This window comes from Marmota flaviventris, chromosome 1 (assembly GCF_047511675.1).
Source record: "Marmota flaviventris isolate mMarFla1 chromosome 1, mMarFla1.hap1, whole genome shotgun sequence".
Lineage (NCBI taxonomy): Eukaryota > Metazoa > Chordata > Mammalia > Rodentia > Sciuridae > Marmota > Marmota flaviventris.
In genome coordinates, this window is record NC_092498.1 from 159,251,396 (window position 1) to 159,271,284 (window position 19,889).

Here is a 19,889-nt window from a genome sequence, read left to right on the forward strand (position 1 = left end):
GAGGATCGCAAGTTCAAAGCCAGCCTCAGCAACGTAGCAAGGCCTTAAGCAACTCAGTGAGACCCTGTCTCTAAATAAAATATAAAAAGAGCTGGGAATGGGGCTCAGTGGTTAAGCGCCCCTGGGTTCAATACCCAGTAACAAAAACAAACAAACAAACAAAAATTGCCAGGCTAGAACCTCTGTCAATGTATTGGCCTTTTTCTGATTTCTCCTTTAGGAAACAGTGGTATGAACAGTTATGAAGAGTTTGACATGATTAACAGTTTGGGCTTCCCGCCCACACACAATGACTTCCTGAGTATCATCCACCATCCTGAAGGACACAGTCACCCTGTGAACCAGGTAGTTCATGACCCGTTTCAGAGGAAACCAATGGTCATTGATGTCCTTTACCCTGGGAAAACAACAGCACCTAAGACAGAAATTTTGGGGGAAATTAGTCAAATTGTACAAGACCTCATCGGATGTCATCTTTGTGTTTCTATGCAGAACCTATTTTGGAGGTGAAAAGAACACAACTTTAGCATGATTTACGGATTGATGACTCCTTAGATGACGCAAGGAAAAAATGAACCCAAACACAGAGTGGCAAGACATGGCCTCTATGGGAAGAAAAAGATCTCCAGAGAAAGGAACCCGAGGACAGGATGAACAAAGTCAAGGAACTGCAAAGGCAGGTGCTGGAGACTGTGCGAATTTTTCACAAGGATTAATAGACTATAAAAACTTCAAAAAAAAAAAAAGTTTTGTCTTCCAGTGTCTATCAGCAACTTTCAGGTTGCCACTTAAATTCAATTTTTTTTTTTAAGATTTTTAAAATTTGTTCTCTGTTTTAGTCAGTTTTTTCACTTCTGTGACTAAAAGACCTAACCAGAATAACTGTAGAGGAAAAATAATGTATCTGGGGGCTCAGGGTTTCAGAGGTCCCAGTCCATAGACAGCAGGCTCCATTCCTCGGGGCTCGAGGGGAGGCAGGACATCATGGAGGAAGAGTGTGGTGGAGGGAAGCAGCTCACATGGTGATCAGGAAGCAGAGAGAGACTCCACTCTCCAGAGACAAAGAGAAACCCCAAAGCCTCGCCCCCAATGCCCCCTCCTCCGGCCACACCCACCTGCCTCCAGCCACCACCCAGTTAATCCCATCAGGGGTTCATTCACTGGTTGGGTTAAGGCTCTCACCACCCAGTCATGTCTCCTCTGAACCTTCCTGCACCATCTCACACGTGAGCTTTGGGGGACACCTCACATGTAAACCATAACATTCTTTTTGGATATTGCCACTTAAATTCTCATTGCCTGACACCGCTTTGTGATGGAGAGGCCATGGTCATGGTGTTGGTGAGGGAAGTAAGAGAAATGGAAAGGCCCTCTGTCCTTCTGGCTCTTTCCAAATGTTCCCATGGAGAGCCACCTTCGGTGGCAGGACTAGCCCCCAGGGGTTCCCGATGACTGGCAGAAGCCTTCAGGGAAGGTTTTGCAATACAGCCCCCATCTCTACTGCAGGTTGAGACACACCACCTCACTCCTAAACACACCAGAGGAACTTGACCCTTAAAGCTGGAACGTGGGGTCGATGCACGGGGGATGGATTGTTTTTTAATCTTTGATACTTGGCCCACTGTGGGCTATAAATGTGTGTCAAAGGAAAGGGGATCAAGGACAGGGAAGGGGGACTCAAAGGCAGTCTTTATTGCTTTATTTTATTTTCTTCTTCTTCTGCCTCCCTCCCCATGAGCAGATGGGGGCGGGGGTCTACATGGGAACAGGGTCCACTGAACCTTGTTTCAAGTTAGCTACTGTGCTTTCCAGCAAGTTCCCAGGTTGCCAGGGGGGGTTTCACACAAAGACTTCCCTCACGCACATTAATTGGCCCTTAACACACAGGAAGACACCAGCAAGGTTTTATAGCATGTGGAGGGACCAGATTCCTTTTTTTTTTTTTTCCTCTGCATCCACTGTTTTCCTTTTGAAGTCAACAGGAGCCCTGTTCAGGGCGTCTAAAGGAACAAAATAAAACAACCTGGTCTCAGGGAATCGTTAGGAAAATGTATTAAAGTGCTGAAGTGAGATTCAGTTACCCCGAGAAAAACACACTTTGGCCAGAAGGAGCCGCAGTCAGAACCATCTGAGGGGGATTCTGGGGTCAGAGAAGAAAAGAAAATGTCTTTAAAAAAATTCAATTCGTGCCTTGGGCTGCCTCCGAGGAAATAAGGATCCATTGTCCTTTGCATGTTTAAAATGTGAATTGCCAATTAAACGATACTATTGGCAAATTGCTCTACAATTAAAAACATAGAAATGTTGTTAGAGGCAATTAGAATAATTGTCACATGTTAATTATGGCTTGATGGATTTTGCGTGCTGCCAGCAATTACCTTTGGAGCCTGAGCTTTTCTGAACAGGATCCAAATCCATAAAGACATTGATATACTAATAAGAACTGTCTTCTTTGCTGGCATGGCTGCTGTATGTTTAATGCCTTTTGAGGTAGGTGATTATTTTTAATTAGGTTTCCAGAAGAAATTGTCTTAACTCATGTTTTACTGGGCCGTCCTTAGAGGAATCTTGTAACCTCTCTGAAAGGAGAAGGGAATGGAAGGAATCCAGGCTCTAGAGACAGGGAGACTTCTCTAGATATTTCCTACTTGGGAACCTTAGGCAAAATGCTAGCTTTTTTTTGAATCTGAAAGTAAAACGAGGGAGAATATAGGGTCATTAGCAGGATTATTTCAGATAATGTTTATGTTTCCTCAGACATTGTGTGTGATGCCCAGCAGGTGCTCCATAAAAACAATTATTGGTTTTTCTGGAAAAAGCACTTATTGTTTCTACAAGATGCCCTCAGCCTGGGATCTCAACTATTTCATTATAGTAAAATCCTTGTAGTCATCATTCTTCCCATTAAGATTGTCCTATGTGGCTATGCAAATGCCCTGCACAGCTTCTAAGGTAGTCACTGACATTGGAATCTATGTGGATAGTGTCCTGTAGGGTTGTGCAGTCAACAGACTTCACAGTTGTACTGTGGCTGTTCAACTTACAGCTACAGTTCTAATTGAATTTTTTTGTTTTTTGTACTGGGGATTGAACTCAGGGGACTCGACCCCTGAGCCACATCCCTAGCCCAATTTTGTATATTTATTTAGAGACAGGGTCTCACTGAGTTGCTTAGGGCCTCAATAGATTGCTGAGGCTGGCTTTGAACTCATGATCCTCCTGCCTCAGCCTCCCAAGCTGCTGGGATTACAGGCGTGTGCCACCACACCGGTCCTGGCTGAGCTTTTGATGATAGGGGTTAGCAGATTTTTCACCTGCAAGCCTAATGTGGCCTGCAGCTTCTTTTTTATAAATGGAGTTTTATTGGAATGCAGTTACAATCCGTCATTTTTATAGTCATATGGCTGCTTCTGAGTTACAAAGGCAGAGTAGAGTAGTTGCAACACAGACCTATGGCCCACAAAGCTGAGAGCATTTACTATCTGCCCCTTTACAGAGAAAGTTTATCTGCCCCTGGTTTGATGACTATCTAGGCAAGTAACTACTTATCTTAATTTCAGGGAAGCTAATGGCTAATGGCTCTTCTTTTCTCTTGCACCGCTTATATTACTGGGCCAGGAGGTGGGGTAGATCTTTTCTTGATCCTCATTGCCACTTCTAGATTATTCTCCTTCCTCCTTGCCCCAAACCCCTTCCGATCTGAATCCCATGATTTCAGGATTCTCCCACTCATACTCCCCGCCCCCCCCCCCAGCACCATCACCACACACCATCTCATTACACCTCATCACAGCTTTGTGGCAGTCATTTACTGATCCCTGAAGATTTTTTTTGGGGGGGGGTTAATAGGGATTGAACTCAGGGGCACTCAACCACTGAGCCCCATCCTCAGCCCTATTTTGTATTTTATTCAGAGACAGGGTCTCACCAAGTTGCTTAGGGCCTTGCTAAGCTGCTGAGGCTGGCTTTGAACTCATGATCCTCCAGCCTCAGCCACCCAAGCTACTGAGATGACAGGCATATGCCACTGCGCCCAGCTGATCCCTGAAGATTTTTACTCCACTGTTGTTCTTTCCATCATCTTCCCATTGTTAATTCCTGATAATTTGCATAACCGCCCAAAGGATCTTCTCACTATCCTGACCCCTAAGATCTGGAAGCTGATCATCTACAGTGATTTCACCTCCACCCAGGGTTGATACATTTTTCTGAGTGCCAGAGCTCCCTCCTCTCTCAGCCTCTCCCTCCCTCCCTCCCTCGTCTTTGCAGATAAGAGCACCCCCTCAGTAACCAAGCTTCCCTCTCTCCAAACCTGCCTTCTCTTTTACCTTCCCAGGTCTCCTGAAACCTTCATCACCTCACCCTTTCTCCTTGTCATTTCAGCTGATGATATTGCCTTCGACTTCACCAAGACTATAGAATTAATCAGAAGAGAACAGGTGTAAACTCCATGGTAGCACCATGAAACCTTCCCTCCAGCGTGTTGAAGGCTCAGTGGTTCTGAGGAAGCCCACCCTCTCCAATTGTCCTCCCTGCCTGTTCAACAATACCGTTCTTAGCTGGGTGTGGTGGCCCACACCTCTAATCCCAGCAGCTCAGGAGGCTGAGGCAGGAGGATTGAGAGTTCAAAGCCAGCCTCAGCAATTTATCCAGGTCCTAAGCAACTTAGCAAGACCCTGTCTCAAAATAAAACATTTAAAAAAGGGCAGGGGACGTGGCTCAGTGATTAAGCACCCCTTAGTTCAATCCCCAGTACTAAAACAAACAAACAAAACAAAAAAAAAACGGAAAGTCACCATACCAGATGATCATGGAGGTCCTTTTGTCTTCTAATAATCTGTGATTCTGTGATTTGCTTCCTGTGACCTGCTTGTGTTCTTGTTGGGAAAATGAAATTCCCATGCAGACAACCGTCCATTCATTCAGTTGATTATTCCTTTGACAATTTTTATGGAACACCTGCTATTTGTCAGGCCTTGTTCTAGATGCTGGGGATCTAGCAGTCAGCTGCACCCAAAACTCCTGATGGCAAGGACTCTGTGAACTTGGTCTTGTACTCTGCAGGACTCTGCCCCTCCCATGTGTCAGGCACAGAGAGGGCTCTGAACAGGCAAGAGGGAGATCAGAAAACACGTTAAGGAAGAAGGACCTTATATACTGTAGACCTTGAAGGCAAGCACACATCTGCCCGGTAGCTGAACTCATCTGTGTTCAAGAGACACTCTCACTCCCGACCAAAGCTCACACGGCCAAACTCCATATCTTAAAGTCAGGTTTAAGACTAGCATTCCATTAAAAAAAAAAATAGTCCCCCAAGCAGGGCACAGTGGCACATGGCTATAATCCCAGCAGCTCAGGAGGCTGAGGCAGGAGGATCACAAATTGAAAGCCAGCCTCAGCCACTTAGCGAGGCCCTAAGCAACTCAGGGAGACCCTGTCTCTAAATAAAATATAAAAAGGACTGGGAATGGGGCTCAGTGGTTGAGCACCCCTGGGTTCAATTCCCCATACCTAAAAATACAAAATAAGCAGATGCTCTGCATTTCTCTCATACCTATTTCCAAAGGAGGGGGAAGAAATCCAGTTTTGCGGTCTGCTAAAGAACCCAAATGTTTATTACGCAAGAAGGTTTTTAAGCAGTATCAAGTAGTTGGCATTTTGCGTTCAATCAAGGGCCCTGAAAAATATGTCAAGAAGGTCAGCTGATAACACTGATCTTGTTGATATTACTGGTGAGAGGTTCATTTGATTCGACTTTATTCCTCTCTTAAAAATCCACTCATGTTCCATTGCAGGTTCTCTTGGGTACACTTGTCTCTGTTATCACCCCCAGATTTAGTGACTTGATACAGGTCTGTTTTTATTGGTCAGGAATTTGGGCAAGGTCAGGGAGACCTTGACCAAAAGCAGAGAGCTTTTGAGCAATTGCATTGAGCTGGTGGCTGGACTGGGTTAAAAGATCCGTAATGGTTCCAGTTTTATATCTGGGGTTATGGTGCTGGCTGGGCCATTCAATGTTCTTTTTTTTTTTCCTACCAGGGATTGAACCCAGGGGCATTTAACCACTGAGCCCCATCCCCAGCCCTTTTTATATTTTATTTAGAGACAGGGTCTTGCTGAGTTGCTCAGGGCCTTGCTAAGTGGCTGAGGCTGGCTTTGAACTCCTATCCTCCTGCCTCAGCCTCCAGAGCCCCTCCGGATTACAGATGTGTGCCACCGCGCCCAGCTCACTCAGAGTTCTTGCAAGTGGCCTCTCTTTCCCCCTTGGTCTCTACTCCTTCAGGCCTCTATTTCTAGGAGGATGGCTGCACTTCTTGACACGGCAGCTCAGGGTGGGAAGTGGGCCTTCCTCCCAAGGCTGCCAAGCTCAGAACCAGCACAGTGTCACCTCTACCAGTTTCTGTAGATCACAGCAAGTCACAAGGCCAGTTGGATTCCAGGAGAGAAGAAAAATAGACTCTATCTCTTGATGGGAGAAATGGCTGGTGGCCATCTTTGAAGACTATTGATTTACTCACTGAGTTCTCTGAATCTTATACCCAGTCAATGTACTTCAAATAAGAAAGATTAGTGGGGCGCGGTGGCACACACCTGTAATCCCAACAGCTCAGGAGGCTGAGGCAGGAGGATCGCAAATTCAAAGCCAGCCTCAACAAATTAGCAAGGCTTTAACAATGTAGTGAGATCCTGTTTCAAAATAAAATACAAAATAAGGCTGGGAATGTGGCTCAGTGGTTAAGCGCCCCTGGGTTCAATCTCTGCTACCCAAAAAAATAAAGTGAGTTGTGATTATTTTGGTGGGATCAGAGTGGGAGGGATCTGGTGACAAGATGAAGACTTTTCTTTGATTAATAGCATCTAAATCCAAGAAAAGTGTCAGAACTCCCCCGGGGAAATAAGGCTATTTAAACCATTATCTGAAGAACGTAATTCATGGCTAAGAACAACAGTGAGACACCTAATACGTGCCTGTCTGTATGTTTATGATAATTTTGAAATGTGTCATAAGCCCGACTGTCCTTTTGGAAACAAAAATAACAGGCCATAAAATTCACAAATGCTTCTTATTAGTCTGAATGCATCCCCTAGTAAAAGCATTGAACGGCATGAGAGGAGTTTTGCCCAAATCTCCTGGGCAGCAGATGTTTTGAATGCTTTTCAGTTTAGGGACAATAATGCCAAACACATGCTTGCTTTTATTTTTGAAATTATTTTATTAAGGGCTAGGGGGAAATATGGAAAACGCAAATACACCCAAGTGCATAAAAATACATAACATGCCAAGAGCAGGTCTATTATATGACGGGGAGACAGTTACGTGAGGTGTGTGTGTGGTGTTTGTGTGATGATCTGATACTTCTCCACTTTTAAATATGCAAGAAACTCATCTGGGGATCTCTCTGAAAGGCAGGTTCTGATTCAGTGGTGCGGTGGAGTCCAGTTGCTCAGAGGTTTCTGGGGATGCTGATGCAGCAGGTGCGTGGATTTGAACAGTTAGCTGGAGTAAATACAGGAGCAAGGATGTGTTTAGGTCCCCCTCCTCGAGGAGCTGACTGGCTCATTCAGCAAAATCGTTTCTATCATGTGCCTGAAACGGTGCTAGACAATGGGAATACCAGGATCAGATTAAAACTCAGCCTCTGAACAAAATGAGCTGCCAGTCTGGAAAGAGAGATAAAAACAGGAAAGGGAATTGAAATCGAGAATGATAAGAAAAGGTGTAGGATTGGAGCAGATTAGCAATGAGCACTGGTTTTGGATTCCCACTCAACATCTAACTAAGGATGTGATGAGGGTAAGTCAATGGACCTTAGAGTCTAGGGAACTTCATCTAAAAACTGATAATCTCAGAAGGGCGCAGGGGCACACATCTATGATCTCAGTCACTTGGGAGTCTGAGGCAAGAGGATTGCAAGTTAGAGGCCAGCCTCAACTTAATGATACCCTGCCTCAAAATAAATAAATAAATAAATAATAGTAATAATAATAATAATGGGCTGGGAATATAGCTTATGTACAAAAAGTACATAAAGCACTCAGCAAAGTGACAGACACATGTACCTTGCCTCGCATGCCCAAGGCCCTGGGTTCAATCCCCCAGCACCACGATAAATAAATAAACAAACAAACAAACAAACAAATAAATAAATAGGGCTGGGAATGTAGATCAGTGAGTGGTAGATAGTCCTTGGTTTCAATCCTTGATACAAAAAAAAAAAAAAAGGAAGGAAGGAAGATATTCTCTACCATACCAGTTTCATAGAAATCATTCTTTTCTCAATGTTGGGGATTGAACCCATGACTTTGCACACATAAATCAATGTAGACAAGTGTTCTATCAAGAAGCTACACTCCCCACACTACCTCATAGGATTTTTTCAGTGAAATTAGCCTAGTACATAGTGAGTGCTCAATAATTACTAACCCTGATTATTATACATGTGCTGCTTTTTATGGTAGGGCTAATATGTTTAATGTTTTTAGCCTTAAATCTTCATTTTTTTCTCTATAATTAATATCATAGAGGAAATTTTGGAAATCTATTAGTAGGCATAGAAAAGGAAATAATTATGTCCATTCTCATGATACCTCTGAGAGAGTCATCCTGGGACACATCCTAAGACATATGTTGGGTGTAAGGCATGGGTGCTTGTGATTTCACAAGGAATGTTGATTTAAGACTTTATTTATCCCTAAGCCTGTGTGACCTTGAGATAATCAAAAACTCTCTTCTCGAATGTGGGAATAGAGCAACTATCATATTCAACATTTATAAGGCTAACCAAGCATGGTGGTGAGTTCCTATCATTCTAGTACTGAGGAGGCTGAGGCAGGAGGATCAGTTGAGGTCAGGAATTAGAGACCAGTCTGGACAACATAATGAGCCCTATCATAACAAACAATCAACCCTCCCCCTCCCCCCAAAAAAACCCAACCAAATAACAACAACAACAAACCCCCAAACCAAACTGCATGTGTTTCAAATGTCAAAATGAGTCTTCAGTGTGTACAGACCTATCTTAGAATCTTGGCCCCGTCACTTCTTAGCTTGTGTGGCCTTGACTTCTACCTCCATAAAAACAAAAAGTACATAAAGCACTCAGCGAAGTGACAGACACATAATAAATGCTCAGTCAACGATAGCTATTGCTGTGATGTGACATTTCTTTGAAAAATATAAAAAAAATTTCACCAAGATTATTATTCTAAGTTATGTCATGTGCTGTTCTTAGCGTATATCGAAGTGTTACTTCTGAGTTGCTGGCAGTGTGGCATAAACTCCAGCTCTTTCATGTGCTTTTCCAAGTGACATTTGAAAAGGCAGCAGATTGGGGGTGCTAGGAGAGGTCTCCAAGGATGACATCATTAGCCCATCCCTTTGTCATTTTGGGGGTATTGGGGAGACGGGGTGGGGGGAGGGGGGGCGGTGGCTGGCTCTTAGACTTAGTGTCTTTCCAGAATCTCAGAATTTTTGAAATGCTTATAGCTTTGGTAACTTTTAATCCTTCCAGCAAACCAGTTCAAATTGCAAAATCACATCAGGGAGGGTGGACATGACAGGTTTCTGGCTGATGCTGTTCTGAGAAGGGGGGGGGGCCTGTGAAGTCCCCAGCTGAGCTGCCAGTCTTGCTGGGGAACCATAGCAGCTGCCGTTTGGCATTGCATGGGCAGAAACCAATATTCCAACAACCAGGATTGCACAAGAAGACACCTCTCTCTCCTCCTCCCCCAAAGAGGAGAAGCCCTCAAAATTCTTTTTTTTTTTTCCTTATATTCCTTCTCCGGGACTCATTAGCTTCTTCTCCTCCCTTCTCCCCCAATCCATCTCCTTGACGGGATTATAGTGAGGAAGGAGTTAATGAGTACACAGTTTTATTTTCCTTGGAAGAGAGATACAAAAGACTGGCTCAAAGCAGGGCTGTCATCACCCAGGGAGAGTCTTCAGGGGTTTTACAGGTAATTATTAACCCTTTGTGACCTTCCCAGAAAAGAAACCTTTGTGTTGAAAGAAACTTCTAAGATTTTTCCACCTCTACTAGATAGATGGACTCATTTTTTTTCCCCAGAGTTAAAATACAGTAACACCTCAAAAATAAACCTCAGATGGGCGTGGCCCTAAACTGTAATGCCTCTTGTGTCCTTTATAGACACGGGTCCTTTCTTTTTTTTATTTCTTTGTTGTTGTAGATGGACACAATATCCTTATTTATTTATTTTGTGTGGTGCTGAGGATCAAACCCAGTGCCTCACATGTACGAGGCAGGTGCTCCACCACTGAGCTACAGTCCCAGTCCCCAAAATGGACCTTTTCTTAACTGTCTTAGGGACCAGGTCAGAAGGCACCATTATTCTTGTTTTCTACATGAGAAAACAGAGGCTTACAGAAAGGAAATAACTGGACAAAAGGTATCATGGTAATATGGCCAGACTGGAACCCAAGTCCTCTGAGTGGTGTCCTGGTGCGTGTGCGTGTGTGTGTGTGTGTGTGTGTGTGTGTGTGTGTTTGGTGGGGTGAGGGGTGCAAAGCCAGAGCCTGGAACTTGAAGGCTAGTGCATTGAACTATACTCCCAGCCTCCCAAACCCACCTCCCTCCCTCTCTCTCTCTCTCTCTGGTGGTGGCACTGGAGACTTAATCCAGGAGTGCTTTACCACTGAGCAACATCCCCAATCCTTCTTTAAATTTTTATTTTGCAACAGGATCTCACAAAGTTACTTAGGGCCTTGCTAAACTGCCCAGGCTAGTCTTGAACTTGCTATCCTCCTGCCTCAGCCTCCCACTATTAGGACTATAGGCAGGCACTATTGTGCCTGGCCCCTAGTTCTCTTTTAATGTACGGAGCAAGATGTAAAATCCCTACCAGCACTATAAAGCACCGCTGAATCTCAGCATTGTTTGAAACCATCTGGAACTCTAGCTAACTGCCTCAATCCAGTCCTCCAGAAGCTGTGCTTTAAACGAAATCCCTGTGATCAGCCTGCTTTCTCATTATTCTGCCATTTGTTCCTCTCTCCAGTTCCTGGTGGTTTGGGGGTGCTCTCTATCCGTAGGTTAGGATGATGAACTACTAGGGCATCTATATTCAAGAGAGACCTGCAGCGATTCTCAGTGGGGATTTGATTCCATGCCCGCTCTGAGGTTTGGTCTCTGGTAGATTAAAACCCAGTGGAAGCTGGGTATGGTGGCACATGCCTATAATCCCAGAGGCTCGGGAGGCTGAGGCAGGAGGATCATGAGTTCAAAGCCAGCCTCAGCAATTTAGAGAGGCTCTAAGTAATTCAGTGAGACCCTGTCTCTAAATAAAATATAAGAAGGGCTGGAGATGTGGCTCAGTGGTCGAGTGCCCCCCAATAAAAAAAAACCCACTGGAAAATGTAAATTGCCTGAATGACCCACTCAAAGAATAAGTAACAAAAAGCATGAAGATGACAGGAGAGGAAAATGAGGATCCAGAGCATGCAAAGCAACTGTTGCTCTGGGCTGAAAGGACCATGCCTTGCTCTTTGTGGATTCCCATAGCAACTTGTCTGCCTTGTCGCCACCTCCCTGACTTGGGGTTGTGGCCACAGATTACTCTCCCTGAGCTGGATATCACTGCTCTCCAAGCCCACATTCTCTTTGCAATCACAGGTTGCTAGTATGTGGGCAAGCTTCCATCCATGGTATGAGGAGCAGACATGACTTCATGCTTTGCTGTAGACAGAGAGGAACTGCCAAGGCTTAGGCGCCCTGTGCCCCCAAGTGGAATCCATTTCTCTGTCTGCATGGTAACCAGACCACAGGGGATGCTTTAGATCTGTGGGCAAATACCTTGCAGATTCTCAAATCCTATCCTCCACAACTCTGGGATCCTCAAACATCTTGCAGGTACGCTCATAAGCACTGAAAAAAACTTTTTTGAGAGAGAGAGAGAGAGAGAGAGAGAGAGAGAGAGAGAGAGAGAATTTTTTAATATTTATTTTTTAGTTTTTGGCGGACACAACATCTTTGTTTGTATGTGGTGCTGAGGATCGAACCCGGGACTCACGCATGCCAGGCGAGCCCGCCACCGCTTGAGCCACATCCCCAGCCCCCCCAAAAAACTTTTATACTATTCATAATGGGACCAACCTGAGAGATCATTTTAGGTCAGGACCTCAAAGATCACTTTATCTGTGTTGCATGTTTCAGGGGGTGAGTAGGGTTGATCAGTTTTATTTAAGGGAAATGGTCATGAATAGTATTTGTATTAAGTTAAACTTTGGGACCTTTCCCCACTGCTTATTATGGTTTTTTGGGGTTTTTTTTTTATTGAATTCAGGGGCACACGACCACTGAGCCACATCCCCACTCCCCTTTTGTATTTTATTTAGAGATAGGGTCCCACTGAATTGCTTAGTGCCTCACTTTTGCTGAGGCTGGCTGTGAACTCGTAATCCTCCTGCCTCAGCTCCCTGAGCCATTGGGATTATAGGTGTGCACTACTGCGCCTGGCTTATTATGGTCATTTTTACCAAAAGATATGAAAGCAGAGATATCTTTCTTGTCCAGATGGAGGGTACATGTTTACATGGAATACAAATGAAATGTAAAACATTGTTCCAGCACTCTGCAGAATGGGTCAGGTGCAGCATTTTTCTGAAACTCTTTCTTGATAATTGCATATGGATTCATTTACACACATATTTGAACATAGCTTCAGGCATCACTGCTGAGATGGTGCAAAAACAAAAATCAGAAAGAAATACATCATTATCTGACATCATAATAAGCCAGAAGAAAGAAACATAGGCAAAAGGAGGAAAGAAAATTTATACACACACACACACACACATACACACACACACAATCAGCAATTACCTAGTCTCCAAGTCCAGGCCCAATTTTTCTTAAAGACAAAAAGTGCTCAGATGGCTGAGGAAAGGTAGAATCCATTTAATTCATCTTAAACCCCTTACATTGTGCTGAATATGGAAAAGTCCCCTCCCCACTTTTTTTGCTTTTTCTTCCTGAGGAACCTCTCTTCCAGCATGTTTCCATAAAGCACAAGTCATAATGTCTGAAGCAAATGTTTTTCAACAGACATGAACCTGCTTAATTTTCCTGACAATGTGTGCAGTTATGTTAAAAACTTGCATACTCTTGGGGAAAGACAGAAAGACACTTGCAAGCCAAAAAACGCCCAGAGGGGCAGCTATATATTACAGTGCTAATCTCTTCCTTTTTTCACAAAGTTTGTGTGTGTGTGTGTAAACCTTATTTCCATGCACTGTTATTACACACGGCTACTATGTTCTTCTCTGTAAGAGTCAAGGTTAGAATTTTTGTTACTGTTATTGATCCATGTATTTTGTTTCTTTGGAGTATGTGATAGATGCCTTCTTGAAAATTGTCTTTTAAAAGATCTGATTTAAAACAAAACAAAACAGAATAAACTCAGCAACAACAAGAAGACAGCAACCCCTTTATCGAAGTCTGGAGGATTTCCACAAGTAGGGGCAAGGCAGTGGGTGTACCTCTGAGATTTGGTTTCTGCAGTGCACATTCATTTTGGTAATCAAGGACATATTGAGGGATTTAAGATGTCAAGAACAAGTCAGGAGCAGAAACGAGCTCCAGACTGTGCTAGGAGGAAGGAGCCACCCCCCTAAGGAAATAACTAAGAAGGAAATATGTCTTAAATCTGTCTTTGCTGCTGGAAGCGACCTGGAAAATAGGTATGAGTCTGATTTCAATCCATAGTCCTGTCTGCAACCTGGAGAGCTCCAAAGTGCCAGCCGTACATTCCTAACTGAACTTCTCTTGTCCCCAAGGCCTGGAGCGCCTATCTTTAGGACTCCTCTCTGCATCCGGATACCTCACTCTACACCAACACCCTGTAGGTCTCCTTTAAGAGGCGGGGAAGGTGCTAGGCGCGCGAGCCTGGTAGTTCAGCTTCTCTGGAGGCTGAGGCCGGAGGATCACCTGAGCCCTGGAGTGTGCGGCCACTCAGGGCAATCCCATCGCCTCTTTAAAAAATAAAAGGAGGAGGGATGGGCAGCAGAGGGGAGGGACGTCCCTCCCTTTCTCCTCCCACTCTCCCGCCCTTCACACCTAGGGTGGGAAAAGAGGGTGGGGGCGGGGCGCCCGGGCAGGCCGAGGGGCGGGACCCCTGCCAGCGCTCCAATAGCCCTCCAGGCTGGCCGCCGTGGACTCCGGCAGCCAATGAGCAGAGGCGGGGGCGTGGAGCAGCGCTGTTGCAAAGCATCCAACGTGGGCCGGCGCGCGGTCCCGGGCGCCGGGCCGAGGGGGTGTGTGCGGGCGGGAGGCCGGGGGCGGGGTCTAGGGGACCAGCCCGGGCTGGACCGCCCGGACGCTTGCGGCGAGCGGCTGATTGTTCGTCCGCGAGGGCAGCGGGGCTTTCGCGGGGCCGAGCAGCGGGGCGAGTTCCACTCTGCCGGCGCGCGCCCTGCCCGTGGCGCTGGCGCAGCGAGGCGCGCGGGGCCCAGCGAGCCCCAAGTAGCCGTCCCGCCCCGGGTCTACAACTTTTGCGTCCCATCCCAGAGGAAGATGCCCGCCGGCGCCTCGCTGGGGCTGCGGGGCTGAGCGCCTTCCTTGTAGCAGCGGCGGCTGCACCACCGGAGGCCGGCGGCGGCGGCAGCAGCTGCACTTGGGGTGCACCGGGGCTCGGAGCCGAACGGGGGAGCCCAGCGGGAGAACGAGAGGCGCTGACCCCGCAGCCCTTGCCCAGATCCGTGGGGTTCGCGGCGAGCGCGGGCCGGTCGGCCCGGATGAGCGCTGGGTTCGCGGCCCCCGCCGGGCGCTGTGGAGCGGCCCGGGCACCGGGGGCCCGCTGAAGGCCGGAGCTGCGACTTGCGGAGAGAACTTGTGCCGGCGGCCATGCCCCGGCTCTGAACCGAGTGCGGAGCGGAGCCCCCGCCGACCGCCGGCGCCTGTGGCCGCCCGGGACCTCGCGGTACCCGTGCCCGGAGTTCGCGGCGCGCTCCAGACAAGATGGCGCGGCCGGTCCGGGGAGCGCTCGGAGCCCCGCGCCGCTCGCCTTGCCTGCTCCTCCTGTGGCTGCTGCTCCTGCTTCAGCTGAAGCCGGCGTCGGCCGAAGCCGGCCAGCGGGCGCCCTGCTCGGCCGCCTGCACTTGCGTTGGGGACTCGCTGGACTGCAGCGGGCGCGGACTGGCGACGCCGCCCGGGGATCTACCCGCCTGGACACGGAACCTGTGAGTGCCGCCCTTTCCGCTCTCCCTGCGTCCCGTGGCGCTGTCACTAGGGCACGGGGCCACCGGGGTTCTTACCCGGGAAGGGGTTTGGATTGGTTGTGTTTGGAGTTGTGTGGGCTGCAGGACTTTGCTTGGGGTGGCAGAGACGAGGTCGTGTGTGGGGGTCAGTGAGAGAGAGCGCGTGTCAGGGTCTGGAGGTGAGCGAGCGTGCATCGCGAAGGTTTGGACTTCAGCAAGTGTGGGTCGTGGGGATCTGGAGGTGAGTGGGCCTGCCGTGGGATTTGGAGGAGGGCGATCATGGGTCGTGAAGTTCTGAAGGGGAGTGTGTGTGTCTCTTGAGAGTCTGGAAGTGAGTGAGCGGCCCTGGTGGGGTTTGCAGGGGGGGAAAAGATCTTGAGTCGTGAAGGTCTGAAGGTGAGCATGTACCTCTTGGGGGTTTGGAGGCGAGCCAGCATGGGTCCTGGAGGTTTGGAGGTGAGCGAGTGGGACTGGTGGGGTTTGGTGGAAAGCGGTCGTGGACAGTGAAGTTTTGCAGGTGAGTGAGAAAGCATGGGTCTTGGAGGTCTGAAAGTGAGCAATAGGTGGTGTGAGTCTCGTAGGGTTGTGAAGGTGAGCAAGTGCGCCTCATGGGCCTATGGACATGAGCAGATTGTGGATCCTGATGGTGAACATGTGTATTTCACAGGGGTCTGCAGGCCCATGAGTGTGGGTCCTCCGGGTGTGGAGGTGAGAAGTTGTTAGGGTCTTGGAGGTGAGCCAGTTGTGGGGTTAGTGAGTGAGTGAAAAGTGGAGGTGAGTATATTTGTGTTATGGCTGAGGATGGAGGGTGGGAGAAGTCTGGAGCAGAGTGCAGAATTCTGTGGGGAGGTCTGTGGATATGTTTTTTCCTCTCCCACCTCTTTGATGTTGGTGCTCCTTAGTATTGTAGTGGTGATGAATGAAGGGGACTCCAGTGTTCCACGTGCATTATTTATTAGTGAGTGTATGTGTGTAGCTGCCTCCTGATCTGAAGGACCATAGTGACTTGAGATGGTTGTGGTGGTGGTGGGGTGTCAAGGGATCCCTTCCAGAAGGTACTCAGGGGAAGGGAGCTTTTTAAGAGTTCTTAGAGATCTGGGAGTACCCAGAGTTTGTCCTTTTCCGCTTGACTGGCATGTTAGGGAACTGTGTTCCAGATCCTTCCTGTGTGCTCCCTGGGGCCCCAGTTGTGCTTCATGATCCAGTGGGGTGGGGCCCACCCTCCAGTTTTTCCTCCATAAATGGTGCAAATTAGTTTTGGAGTCATGCTGCATCAGGAGAATGTGCCAGGGGCTTGACTTATCTTAGCAGTTTGTTTCTCCCGAAAGAGCACATTTCTGTGCTGTCAGGATTTTAACCGATCTGGAGTTGATGGGTCATTTCTTAGAGGAGATTTGGCAGGGGGAAAAAAGACATTCAATTTCTGTAAATAGGGTGGAATAGAATAGCTTTTTTTTTTTACTTTTAAAAAATTCGGTCCACGAGTCAAGTCCTGTCCATTTATCAGGAGTAGCATCTCTGTCGAACTCTGAGTACCTTCCAGAAAAGGCCTTGTTCGAACAGTCCACTTCTCAGTTGAATAGTTGGACATCTTTCCCAGAACATAGGGGAGGCACAGCTGTAACCTCAGGCATGACAGTCACTGTTTAAAAAGGAGAAAACTGGTGATACAAGTTTTAACCAACACCTGTGGCTCCATCACGGAACACGTGGACTGAGTCTGGCTACTGTGAGGGGAAGAAGAGAAGTTTTTTTGTTTTTTTTTTAAAGGCGAAGATCTTGTGTCTGTCATGATGGGGGCACATCTTTAGCTTGACCCACAGGAGACACACTGCTCCACAAGCAGGTGCCATACAGTTCAGAAGCTGGTGAGGACCCCTTAGCTGTGGTTAGGTACTGTCTTCCCTGGAGGAGTTCACTGACCCAGGGAAAAATCAGGGGTCCTAGGGTACTGGGAGGCAGAACCCAGTACTGCCCTGAAGTAGTATTTTATTCAGTTGAGGCAGCCTGGAGAGTTGTGGTTTTTCCTTTACTGAGTATGTTCACCTGTTGGAAGTGTGACTCGATGCCATGTGTCAGAGGCACTGTGAGGAAGGCTCTTTAGCTCCCAAACAGTAACTTCCGGGGGAGGACAGAGTGTCCTCTTGTTTGCACTTTCCTGTAGTCACAAGATCCACTTTGCCTTGTCCTTTTGGGGAGCAGAACACACTGTTTTTGTTTTTGTTTTAAAGGCATTTCTGTTGCCTAGAAGTGACATTTCACACAGTTTGAATAAATACCTTGAAAATTACACTCTTTTACGCTCACACATTTGATGATCAATAAATACCAAACTGGGCATTTAGAGCTTCAGGAGACTTGATTACATTCATTATGGTGTTAACTGATTAGATCTCAAGATTTGAGCAGCGTGTGATTTTTGGTTAACATGGGGTGACACAGTGTACAGTATCCTTTGAAAAATATCTGTGCAGTTTTATTTCTGATTAAAAAGGAGTCACGCAGATGTGTTTTCCCTCTAATTTTTAGATGTCTCAAACCATGAGTCTTACTCTGTAGTTTCTGTGAGAATATTTATACAGTTTATATTCCTGGCAGTGATTCTGCAAGGCATGAGTGGAGAAAGTTTCTGTATCTGATACAATAAAATATCTTGTATTTTCATGGCGTTTACACCCTCGAAGTCCATCATGTCTAGAAAATGCTTTGAGCTAGTTTATAAGCCCATGAACCAGATTTTACTGCAGCCAGTTCAAACAATTTCAGGCTGTGGATTTGAGATAGCAGGAGACCTGGGGCTTTATGGGACCCCCCTCCCCCCCAAACAGTGCATCTAATTTGGGAGTTGCTTCTAAGCCTAGCATAAGGGAAGTCAAACTTTTTAATAGTGAATGTGAATGTACTGTGAATAGAAAGAATAGAGCTGGTCGAGGGGAACATAGGTTCCTTCATAGGGCCTGAAGAAAATTTATTCAGTGCAGTCACTTATAGTAGCGGAGCCGTAACTGAGTCTCCCAGTCCCATTACGTAGGTGAGATTGGCATGGTTCAACCGGCACATTCATAAATAGCACCAAGCACTGCCAAGCCTTATTCCAGCTTCCCAGAACCTTAGAAGAAGCTGAACTTCTTAGAACTCAGATGTTTGATTTCTTTGAAATTATTTTGGGGAGCATGGCTTCAGGAGATCTTTAAGTACACTCTACCTTAGACTCTTACCTATGGCGGAAATTTAAGCACCTTATTTAGTCACAGAATGTTGTTGGCTTAAACGTTCTGAAAATTGAATTATGGCCTCTTGGAATTGTGAGTGGGGAGGCAGGGAGGTCCTGGAGGCAGAACAAACCTCCATTCTTGTTCTTTGTTGAGGGAAGAGGACCTGAATTCAGAAGCAAGAGCATCACTCTAGTTTGCTGATTTTAGTTCTTTGGGAGAAGCTTAAGAGAAAAAAAGGAATTTTTTTTCAAAGGGGGATCTTGCAAAAAAATCAAAAGGGAGATCAGTAGAATATAAGGGGGCCCAAGGAGTGGATAGGAAGGGAGGGAAAGGGGGCAGAACTGGGAATGAAGTTGACAAATGATACTAGGTGCATGTATGAGTTTACCATCATGCACTCTAATTTTATATGTAACAATAACACATTGATTAAAAGTAAATAAATAGAAGAAAGACCAATAGAGTAAAGGAAAGGGATCAGGGAAGGAGGAGGGAGGAAAAGGAGTAGTACTAAGGATTGAAATGGAGAAAAACATGTCCTATGCATTTAGGGCTGTCAAAATGAACCCCCCCCCTATCTTGTATAAGGATCCTGCGCTAAAAATGAAAAATGAAAGCAAGGGGCATTCATTCAACAAGAGGACACCAAACACAGCCATTCTGAACCACCTTAAAATGGACTTGTTGATTTGGGTCTCTTCTTCGTGTTTTGCGTTTTGCAATACCCAACGGGGTGCCTTCAGTGTGACTTGGCCAGTTTTGGCACATCACTGGTAGTTAGGATCACATTAGAAAACACACACGTGGTGGTTGCCAAGCAAAGAGGGCCTTTGTCTTTCAAATTTTACAGCTGTATGTCAAGGCCCAGGTGTGCAGGGTGTTGTGAATTAAGGGTTTGGAAAATACTTCCCATCCTGTTTATGCAAATTAGATGACCAAATCCTTATAGAACTTAAACTGAGATTTCCTTCCTTCCTTCCTTCCTTCCTTCCTTCCTTCCTTCCTTCCTTCCTTCCTTCCTTCCTTCCGTCCTTCCTTCCTTCCGTCCTTCCTTCCTTCCGTCCTTCCTCAGCTTGTCTAGATGATCCTTAGGTATTCTCGTCTGTCTTTTTCTCCCTTGTCTCCATATCACATAATCAAGCTCAACAGACCTTGAACATCTGATTTTGAGGGTTTTTTTTTTTTTTTTTTTTGAATAGGGAGTGATTTATGTGTTTGTTTTGTGGGGCTGGGGCTGGAACCCACAGCCTCTCACATGCGAATAAGCACAGGCTCGTCCACGGAGCTGCACCCCCAGCTCTCAGGACTATTTTAAGCCCCAGACATGGCAGAGAAAATCCTGGAAGGTGCAAGAGCCCTCAAAGTTTAAGACAACTTAACTTGAGCTCAGAATCTTTTTTTTTTTCTTTTTCTTTTCTCCAGCAAGTGTAGAAGGTGGGCCTCCTCTCCTCTCAGCAATGGTG

General features: G+C 46.5%; 1 protein-coding gene across 2 annotated transcripts in view; it reads left to right on the forward strand.

Annotated features, from left to right (window-relative positions):
• The first annotated feature begins 14,335 nt into the window (after window positions 1-14,335).
• Lrig1 (leucine rich repeats and immunoglobulin like domains 1) overlaps window positions 14,336-19,889 on the forward strand; it is a 126,707-nt gene continuing 121,153 nt past the window's right edge. Inside the window, exon 1 of one of the 2 annotated variants that reach the window (XM_071618409.1) lies at window positions 14,336-15,193. In XM_071618409.1, coding sequence (XP_071474510.1) covers window positions 14,973-15,193 — 221 coding nt within the window. In that variant the 5' untranslated portion in view covers window positions 14,336-14,972. The remainder of the gene's footprint in view (window positions 15,194-19,889) is intronic. The other variant, XM_071618412.1, reaches the window with a different exon arrangement.